Consider the following 10,738-nt stretch of genomic DNA (forward strand, 5'->3'; position numbering starts at 1 on the left):
AGTTTGTTGTTCTCAAAATAACGTTTGTTCTTTGGTAAAAATAGGCTAAGTAATAATTTTCAATTCTTGTTAATAGAAATTTTTACACTTTTAAAGATAAGAATTCTTCTATAATTTTAACAATTTCATGTAAAATTTATTTATACTCTTAAAATAATTAATATTTTGTTTAGACAAATTCTTTTCATTTCACAATTTCTTTTGATAAAGTCGAGATTACTTAATATAAAAAGTTTTATTTTGATTTATTTAAAGAAATTAACGCATATATAATTTTAAAGCCACTTATTTATGGCAGTAAGTCCCTTATATTGTAGGTCTTACTCTTGAAGACTTATGTATGTACAATATATGTACTCGTATATACGTTCAGGTCTGCTGTGATCGCAAATGACAAACGAAGACAATGTAACAAAAAAAATCTTTATCACAAATTAAATTATAACATATATAAAATTACAATAATTATTCTATATATAATTAACAAGAAATTATTTCAATAAAATATAATTAAAAACAAATTATTTTATTAAAATTTAGATTTCTCTGACTTGCTCACAGAATCTATATGTATGTGTGTAATCGTTTCTGTCAGTAAATCAAGATATATATCCTAAAAAATTACTTCAAATCTTTTTCTTGTTTAATAAAAAACATAAGATCTCGAAGATTTTAGCGATACTCGGTATAATCCATGACACAACTATGTGTTTCAATAGTACCCGAAATCTCCTCAGATATGATATTGCTATTTCATTCCGACTTTGAAATCAGTCGGATTTTAGAAATCGCTTTCGCTTTATTAGTTTCTCTTGTTCCTCGAAGCCTATGTAATCGTTCATAAAAAAATTTTTATCGTCCATAAGGATTCAGAGATCTGTATCGGTATTTGAGTGGATATGGATAGTATGCGACCGTGTAGATTACTGTAACAGAAAGAATGCGGATGCATTAAAAACATGTTAATACTTTTTAGATAATAATGTGACAGATGTAGGGGAAAATATCTTCTTTTTTAAATTTTCATTATAATAATTTATCTTAATATAAAATAAATTAATAATTATTCAAGTTTATTTTTCTAAATCTAATACATGTTTACAAATCTCATTTCAATATATAATCTTTCTTTTCTAATCGCAAATAACTATGTTATATAATTCTATAATAATATTTATCAAATAATCCTATAATATAAAAAATATTTAAATATTATCTTTCCTATCTATTTTATTTTATCTATATTTTATTTTATCTATATTTACATAATTACATGCTCGATAGCATATTATGCAAAATAAATGAAAGTACATATTTATTCTTACTATATGTTCAGAGTGACAAGATATGATATTTCACCACATTATTAAATACACATATGTCTATGTGTGTATTGTACTTTCACTCCAGTATTTAAAAAATGTCAAAGAAATTGTCCCGACGTCAAGATATATCGTCACACTCGAAAGAACTTACGAAATTTTTGAAAAAATGCCATTATTTCACACACGTTGTAATATGTCGATGCGTTACCTGCCTCGACTTCACAGTCAATGGAACTTCATCTTCTGCAGCGATGAGTAAAGCGCGAGTCGTTTGGCGAACGCTCGCCTTTGGAGAACATTCCTCTTATAGAGGTGATTCAGCGTCTTAAAGGGAGCAAGCGATTGTAAGCCTTGATCCTGCCAATAATAGGCTGATGGCGCCGGGTTCAAAAGAGGCACTTTCAGCGGACCGCCCAAGTCGCCGTGAAGATGATTCGCGAACTGGGGCTGCCCGTGAAAGTCCACGTGCGGCTTCAATTTGGGTAGATCGAGGGCACCGGGCAGAAGGGATATTTTCAAGGGTGCGATCTGCGGCTCGGTGTCTATGGACAGACTCGAATATACCGATGTACCGCCGCTATCATCGTGCGGCAGTTTGATCGGGTCGAACGACGCAGCGGGATTCGCCGGGTATTGAATCTGCTGCAACAGGGAATAATCTACGTTCGGGTGAATTGACGAAGTTGGATCGCCTAGATATGGAAAGTGATGATGCGACGGTAAGAGAGGCCGTTGATAAGCGTTGTCTTGTCCAAAGGGAAAATTTTGCACCGTGTTACCATAATTCTGCGCTGCAATGTCGTGATTAGGCGCCCCGTAGATCGGAGCTGGTTGCTCGGGAGGATAAGGGTTCACGTTGCTGATGTCTTGATTGACGGTTTGATCCTGTGAACCGAGGCTACCTTTCAGGAGATTTGCGACGGTGGAACCCTTGGCCGGTCCACCGAAACTCTCCTCTAACTTGGACAGATCCGGCTTTTCCTGCGCCACCACGTTCGTACGTTGGTCGTCCAGGTCAGATTTCGTCGGTGTCACGATCAGCAGGCCGCCCTGACCATTGTCTGTGAACGTGACGTCTGTCAGTCATGTTTATTCAGTGCTTTAGTGTTAAGTACAGATTCGATTAGTCGAGGTGGAGCATAAAAGCAGATACTGTCAAATACATTGTTGTGCCCAAGTACAAGTATGCCGAAGGTATTACTAAGGTATCAATCGTGTAGGTGCCAAGTATGGGACAACATAAAATTTCGTATATGCGATCAAATATATGAACAATTATACAAATTTGCAAAAAATAGGGATTACAGGATTTATGATTTAAAGACTAGTGCATATGTCATACACAAAAAAGTGAATTTTATAGAAGAGACAGTGTAAAACAACATAAAATTACATACATAATTTTTATATTTTGTGACTGCAACATTCATTCATTATAAGATATCTGAATCGACATAAGCCATATTTTACTAATATTTTTTTTTGTAAAAAATCAATTTATATATATAATATATATATAAAATTTATATTAGCAAGGATGCACGAAGGTATTGTATACTAAAAAAAGCGTAAAAGATCTCGAAAAAGTATGTCAGGAAATACAGGCTGTACCGTAGATATCTTTCAGTCAATAACTTTCGGGGAAAGTGAAAGGTCGCGTGTTGATACACGTAGGAAGAGTCATTCGGAATCGTGAAACGAAATCCTGTTTGTTCCGGAGGAATTGACATTCACTGCGACTCACGGCGATGGCAATGTTACGATACGGAAAAGGAAATTCGAGCGTCATCAAGCGAATTGCATTAAAAAGTTTCCAGAAGAACATCGAAAGCATTGATTCCCGTTTTAGATATTATAATTGTCAGTTGGCGACGAAATTTATTCGTGAAAGCGGTAACTGATAGCGTTCTCTTAAATAAATTAAAAGGATATAAAATTAAAAGGATATCTTGCTACTTTATAAAATTCAAGGAGAAAACAAAGACTTCTTGATTACTTTTTTCTCTCCGTGGAAGCTATTGTTTCTTTGCATAATTACTTACATAGGAAATATTAGATGAAGAGAAAGAAGTCGTTATACTTATTAAGTCTTCATCAGTGCGTAAATACTACTTTGGATTAATTGCATATCTTAGAAAAGCGTAAAAACATAGAAATAGAGTATACAATAGTGTGTAGGAACTTTACAAACAATGTAACTTTACGATTACATGTACTGAAAGTGAAACCTACCATCTGGTGGCACGTTGTAAGTCTCGTGTGGATTGTAACCATTAGGCGCCTCAGAATAATCATCAGAACTTGGTGGTGATCCAGGATAGTTGGAATCATGTCCTGTATATTACAAAAAAATATTTAGAGAACATTAATATAATCACGTGTGCATGTATGTATATATACATAAATAAATATTAGAGCGATCAACTCGATAATTATATATATTATAGGAAATATACTTTCAATTATAGACTACATCATTTCAATTTGAAATTTAAAAAACAAGTATCAATAACAATTAAAATTGTAATATATCGCGATCATATGTCAACTTTTTTCGAATCATTTTCATCGATTATAACGTTCTATTGTTATCGCAAATGGATTCGAGAAAAGTAGATAATACCTGGTTAGAACTGGAACATATGATTACCCTTCAAATTATCGTATTCATAGATAATCGATTGGCTTATAGTTAATGAAATAATGATCTTGAAATAATGATTTTCTTCTACAGACAGTCTGTCATTTTTCAAAGACAAAATTATATCTTTGATCGATTTCCACGATTAATCGATTGATTGTGATATAAACAAGTGAGCGTACAATAGAAAGTAATACGTCACAAGTTTTTATTTATGTATGTGTATATTATATGATGCCTGAGTCTTTTTATGACAACGCAATTTTGTTTTTTATTAATTTCATAATCAATCTTCTTTACCACTGTTAATTACAAGTAGAAAAATCTTATGTTTATTTTATAAAAATTATTTAATCCCTTACCTATATTTTGAACTGGCGGATGATCGTAATAAGCTTCTGATGAATAAGGCTTCGGTTCCGTCACTGCGCTGGCCGCCAGACTTTTACCGAAGGACGTGATGACGTCGCCGGCTTTACTGACAACTTTAGCTTTGCCTGCCAAAAGATAACTACTGCCTTTGACTAATTGGCCCTTTAAAGCTAGCACGCCGCCGCCGATCGCCTTGAGAGCTTGGAATAGTGTGCCAAAGATTGCCTTCTTGAAGTCCCAAGGACCGAAGGCCGGTTTCTCTACGTACTAAAAAAAATATCAAATATCAAAAATATTTTCATGTTAAATTACAATCTTGTTACAATGTCTCAATCTTTTTTCCCCACATTTTTCTCTTATTTAAAAAAAATATATTAAATACTTTTGTTTTTTTAAAAGGAAATTATTCTTTACTACTTCAACATAATGGCTTAGCTAATGTCTAATACAATAATTTTCACTTCAAACTGTTTATTTGTATTGCTACATGGAATATCTTGCAATGTTCCAAATGAATCAAAGGAGATAATAGGAGCACATAATTCCGGTAAAGGTAGCAATAATTAAAAAACCGGTTAAAATTTCACTCCTTCGCAGAGCAACTTTAACCTATATCACTATGCTTTCAGTATATGCAGAACAACTTTTTTTATGCCTCTTGTAGAGTACTCCGATCCATTTCAGACTTTATATAAGGAATCAACAATTTTTTCTCCATGCTGTCTTTCACCTTTTATGATGTTTCTCTACTTGAGTAAACAAGAGGTGTGTAAAGTGTTTTAATTAACCATTTGAAAACAAATAACGATTACCGTATAACTATGTTCCACTGCTGGTGCACCGTATGCCGGAGCGTGATACACCGTTTGACTGCTACTCGCCAATGCTTTTCCAGCAGAGCTGCTCGATGCACTCGCGATACCGCTTAACAAACCGCCCGCTATGCCGGTTAAAAGACTGGCAGATCCGGCATCGAAGCCTCTCTTGATCCTCTCCTGCATCATCGTGGTGTATCTCGGATCAGCGATAACGTCGATCATTACCATCTTCTCGTCTTCGGCCTTCTTCGTTGCATCCGATTCTTTCGAAAGGATGTCGGAAATTACCTCCCATGGCGATTCCCTTTGATCCGCGTCGCTCTTGGTCTCATCCAGACGATTCTGATCCTCGGGAGATCTCCAAATCTCCGGCGAATTTGCGAGATCGATTTCTCCTCGAGATTGATCGTCCGCGTCTCTCCGATACGGAGCCAATCGCTCCAGCTGTTCGGCTGCTCTCCTCAGCAATGTTTCCTGGTCGTTCGTCGCAGTTTCCGAGTGAGCCACGATTATCGAGCACGTCAAAATCAAGAAATTCCTCAGCTGAAACGTACGATGAGAAATGATAATCTATGTATAATATAATTATAATATATTATACATATGAGAGTCTTTTTAGATTTGCTGTTCCTTTTTAAAATGATGATTCTCCAGATTTAATAATTATTGTATAAAGTTTCATATTCCAGCAAGGTAATTTCTCTCTGAGAAATTAGATACTATTCCATGGAGGAAAATATCTTATTTACTACGAAGTTTAAATTTTTAAATAGAATATATCTCTGATGACGTGAATAATTTATCCGATCATGTTGACTTTTTTCATATTCCATTGGGACTGATTCCATTTAATCGAGCGCTGCTTTGCTAGCTTTTAATAATAATATATGTTCTTAATTATAGTGATTTAATTTTATCTAATTGTTTAATTTAAATATTTTGCATATTAATTCAAATATGTAATTCTATCTACAAATATTATTCTTTTACTTAAATTTTTCTATTTCCCAAAATTTAATCAGATTAATTGTCTTTTCTAATGCATTTTTATCTTATACACGTCTGTAAATCTTTCTGAATTTTTTTTTTTGTATAAAGAGATTTTCTTTCCTGTTTATCATTCTTTAATAAATAAATAAATAAATATCTATTGATTTATGTGTATTCTTTGGATCTTAAATGATTTTTCTTTAAGAATTAATCTATAAGAATCTATAAGATTATCTATAAGAAACTGGGAAGCAACAATTATACATCATTGATTGTATATCGATGATAGCAATGGTAAATGCTAGCAATGCCTTAGGAACATTTCTATCACGTTCTTATATAAATCAAATATATTATATAAATCAAATTAATGCCTACAGATTATTCTGAGGGTCAAGGATTGATCTTGAAAGAATTATTCAAGTATAAAGCGCATCAATAGGAGTGCAACAAGTAGAGCGACGCCAGGTGAGTGAAAGTCACGCGACTACCGGCGGCTCGAAATACACTCACTACATGAATCGGTGGTATACATGACTTGAGGCAAAAACGACCATCTCGTCAATACTGATAGTTTCACATAGATGTAGTGAGACAAATAAAACGAAACATCGCTCCTTAGTAATATAAAGCGCGGTACAAAGTTGCGCAATTCATTCTCTGCAGAACAATCTGGTTTGTTACGAGTATTAGCGAGAGTAATTATTAACCTTGTCATAAATAAATCATATGACGATCGATCTCAACACACGTGTCCACGAGAAACAATGACGAATTGTTTCAATAACGTTTAAACAATTCTGTTGATCATTTATCGCTTGAATGAGCGAGAGTGATCGTTGTAACCTTGATCTTGCAGGTCTTTGACTGACCTAGTTTGACACGTGCATTCTCGACGGTTTCTAAAAAGCAGCAATTAAACGCCAGCTAATAAATATTTTTAGTTTTCGTATTAGACAAAATTATTAGATAAGTTTTCCAAAAAAAGGCGATTTTCTTTGCAAAGAAAATCGATATGAAGTAACAAATAAACCGGAAGACAAACTTCCGGTTTGAGAGATCACACTTTGCAAATAAAATTTGCAAAGTGTGATCTCTCTTTTTATCATATCTTCCATCTTTTGCTATATATTAGACGCGCACGATTATTACTACAAGTAAGTCGAATTAGAAAGTAAATCTTACAGGAAGATATACATGTGTACATCAAAGTAACATAAGCAGATAAAATTAATCTTTTCCATGATTTCGCAATCTATCCGAAGAATATTAAAAATACTTTTGAAAAACTTAAAGCCACATAATAAAAATACCTCATAAAAAATTAAACACCTTTCTCTTTGTAAATAGAAACTCGTAGCCAAAAAGGTCGACACGTGAAAAGTTATTCAGATTCATCTAATAAATAACCAGACTAAATCTGCAATTATAATAAGAATGGAATGTAAGCTAAAGTAAGAGCAGAATCTATAATAAATACAATGCATTCGGAATTAACATCTTAAATCATGAAACGATGTGGCTTGTTAAAGTAAGCTTATCGTCTTAGAAAAGACGCGGATGCGGTAACTTTCGACAAAGGCATTTTAGCCACGAAGTAATTATTCCTTTACGGCTCGCGGTCCGTGCAGTTGTTGAGGAAACTGTCCCGTTCTCATTGTTGCGTGTGAAACTCGCAACGAGGAGTGTACCGAAGAAAGGTTACGGACAGAACTTTCACGTGGCATTGAGAAGCGAGGCGCCTTGCTCTCGAGTGGCGTGAAATCGGCAAACACACGCCGCTAATGATGATAAATATACGGAATTAGCGATCGAGGAGATTTCGAAAGGAAAATGTAAGATTTTATTGATAAAAAAATTATGACACTTTTTAATTGCTCGCGATAAAACTTGTGAGTCATCTAGATGATGAGAGATGCGAGAAATCGATGAATATCAATCACACGGATTAATCCCGACACGAATTAATTGTGTCTTTTATACGGGCGTTTAGATGATTGACACTTTGCACATCTTTACGAAGCGAGAGGCACAACAATAAGTTTGCGAAACGCGTACCTTCATACTTGACTTTCACGTACGACGGCGAAATGATCACGGCACTCTCACTGAGCTCACTGACCATCGCCATGGGATAGATTCTCTCTTTATACCGACTCCCACTTTGTAGGAAAGTGACATCCATCTTGCCCGGTTATGGATCTATCGAAATTGACGCTCGTACTATTACGTACTATTACTATTATTATTATAGCTTACCTCGTGAATAATAACCGAGCAAATTTTATTATTTCCTGTCGTGTAGGTAATTAATCATTACGTAAATAATTGAAAAAGAAAGCAAACAGGTATATTTTATAAAATTGAAATTTCGAATTAACATTTTTTGAATATATCATCAATTTAATTTTATATTATCTCCGATTTAATTCGTGCTTTATTATTTTATAAATATGAGATTTAAATATAAAAATTAACGTAAAAATAAAAAGACTGTAATGATAATATAATGATATAAATTTACAATATTGTGCTTTTATTAACTAAACTTTTGATGGCTTGACGGTTAAGTGCAATGTCCCAAAAAAATCTGTGATTTCACGATCGCCACTTTGGAATTTTGACGTATTGATTTATTATACAATTGTGTCTTCGCTTATGGTAAGCAATGATCGATTGTATTAATAAATCAAATCGGTAAGTAAATATAATCATGGAGAATGCAAAAAAACGTTTTAGAATGTCGTGAAATGAAGGTGAAAAAACAATTGTTTCAAACAATGAAAAATAATACGGATGTTATTAGCATTTCTGATGTCAGACTGCCAAGCATTGTATTGTCATGTGGAACCACTCATTTACTTTCTTCGATTTTTATCGCGTCAACATACAACCTGTCACGAGTGCGAACCAAAATTCGCGATGGGTGGAAAATATTATACACATCACATCGGACGCATGTTGCAAGGTGCATCGTAGAAACGCGGAAAAGGAAAGGCTTGAGATTATTTTTGATGAAATTCACGAGTTAAGTCACGTGAATGAAAGTTGACATGCGGAACATGTGTCACCTCTTTAGAATATCAAGCTTGCTAACTAAATAATCGTTTTCATTTGCGTATACATGAGTAATGAACTGTTAATAAAAGATATTTCCGCTATTTATATTACAAAATTACATATATTATAAATTTCAATTTTAATATTCATTTCTTTTGATTATAAAATAAATAATTATTTTATATTATTCATCGATAATTATTATATGCAATTTTCTGACAACTCTCGCCCACGCGGAATGAAACTAAAATCATTACAGCGTGATGGTCCCTTTACCTCTATTGTCTTTCCGACGATATGGAATAGAAAGTATGTCGTTATAGATATCGATTTATATCTCCGATTGTAATTCACGAAGGAGAGCCGATTAGTCGTGGATATAATTTATGAGTTGTATTTTATGTTCTACGTAATAACGAGATGATTGCTATGCATCGAATTGTAACGACAGATCCGTGCTTCGTTCATAGGTGTTTCCTGGCTCATTCCAGACATCGAGTTTCCAATAAGTTTCGAATAATCGACCTCTGAATCGCGATGGTTTGCGGTGCGTTTTCACTGCGCATTAATTATTTTTATATAAGTCTCGGTTGCGTGTCAACTATATAATATTTAAACATTGAAACATCAAAAATGCGTAAGATGACTTTACACGGATATAGCTTCGTATTAATAATGAAATAATAAATAAATGATGTCTTATTGCTGATTTAATAAATGTAAATAATATAACGAAAGTGATAAAAGCAAAGTTTCCAGTAAAATATAAGAGGTTTAGGGATCGATAAGATAAATCACTCGTTTATTTAATATGTCGTGCTCATATTGTTAGATTATTTGTCGTGTATGTCGTAATATTTATTGCGAGAATGTTTTCACTTACCTTACTTCGATTCGCTTCGAATCTTGAGAGCGGTAATTCTTCAATAAATTGATAATCAATTCCGCAGTAATGATGAATTTTACGCTCCGTTAAAGAAAGAATATTTTTTCCAGTCTGTCGTGTTTTTAAAAATATAATGCATGTATGTTATCCATTTTTGTTATTATTTTCCGTTATCATGAATCTCTAATAATTTTTGATACAGCATTAGAGAGACAGAATAAGATGATATAAATTATAAGTATATTTATAAATATTTTATAAAAATATTTATTAGCATTATATTATAAATTTATTAGCAATTATATAGAGCAACGAAAATTAAAAATCTTTTTTTCAGTCCATAATTTTGTTTTGTTTAATAGCCAATGATTTGTTTTTCGTGATATCGTTGAATTTGCTAATTAAATGACAGATTAGAGGATAAGCTCGGGGAAGCCGGATAGAGTGAGGCAAACATGAATAAATAAATGCATAAATTGGCATAGTGAAAATATGTAATAAACATATTTTATGCAATATATGAAAACTTATAGATACACAACACGGCTTCGTCACCATCGGTACCACCGCCACTCCCAGCACCTGCTCCACCGCCAATCACCATCGAATCTCGGTCATGTAACTAACAATCTACGCGATAATATAG

General features: G+C 33.5%; 1 protein-coding gene across 2 annotated transcripts; it reads right to left on the bottom strand.

The window, feature by feature from the left end:
* Nucleotides 1-798: 798 nt before the first annotated feature.
* LOC105251135 lies at nucleotides 799-8,266 on the bottom strand. 2 transcript variants are annotated; one of them, XM_025406456.1, is made up of 6 exons: nucleotides 8,205-8,266; nucleotides 5,151-5,699; nucleotides 4,329-4,605; nucleotides 3,558-3,659; nucleotides 1,534-2,386; nucleotides 799-926 (listed from the first exon to the last, which is right to left on the bottom strand). In XM_025406456.1, exons 1-5 carry the CDS (start codon nucleotides 8,208-8,210, stop codon nucleotides 1,551-1,553), a joined length of 1,770 nt encoding a protein of 589 aa, XP_025262241.1. In that variant the 5' UTR covers nucleotides 8,211-8,266; the 3' UTR covers nucleotides 799-926; nucleotides 1,534-1,550. The 2 variants fall into 2 exon arrangements, with proteins under 2 accessions (XP_025262241.1, XP_011256004.1); XM_011257702.3 differs by lacking the exon at nucleotides 799-926 and having other exon boundaries at nucleotides 1,337-2,386.
* Nucleotides 8,267-10,738: the final 2,472 nt, after the last annotated feature.

This window comes from Camponotus floridanus, unplaced genomic scaffold (genome assembly GCF_003227725.1).
Source record: "Camponotus floridanus strain SB8 unplaced genomic scaffold, Cflo_v7.5 scaffold144, whole genome shotgun sequence".
Classification (NCBI taxonomy): Eukaryota; Metazoa; Arthropoda; class Insecta; order Hymenoptera; family Formicidae; genus Camponotus; species Camponotus floridanus.

What these genes read in the sequence shown, in the direction of transcription:
- LOC105251135 (XM_025406456.1), bottom strand. An exon ending in CAGTGGAACATAGTTATACG is followed by an intron (nt 4,606 to 5,150) that starts GTAATCGTTATT and finishes TATTTTTTTTAG; the next exon opens with TACGTAGAGAAACCGGCCTT. An exon ending in TCCGCCAGTTCAAAATATAG is followed by an intron (nt 3,660 to 4,328) that starts GTAAGGGATTAA and finishes TGTAATATACAG; the next exon opens with GACATGATTCCAACTATCCT.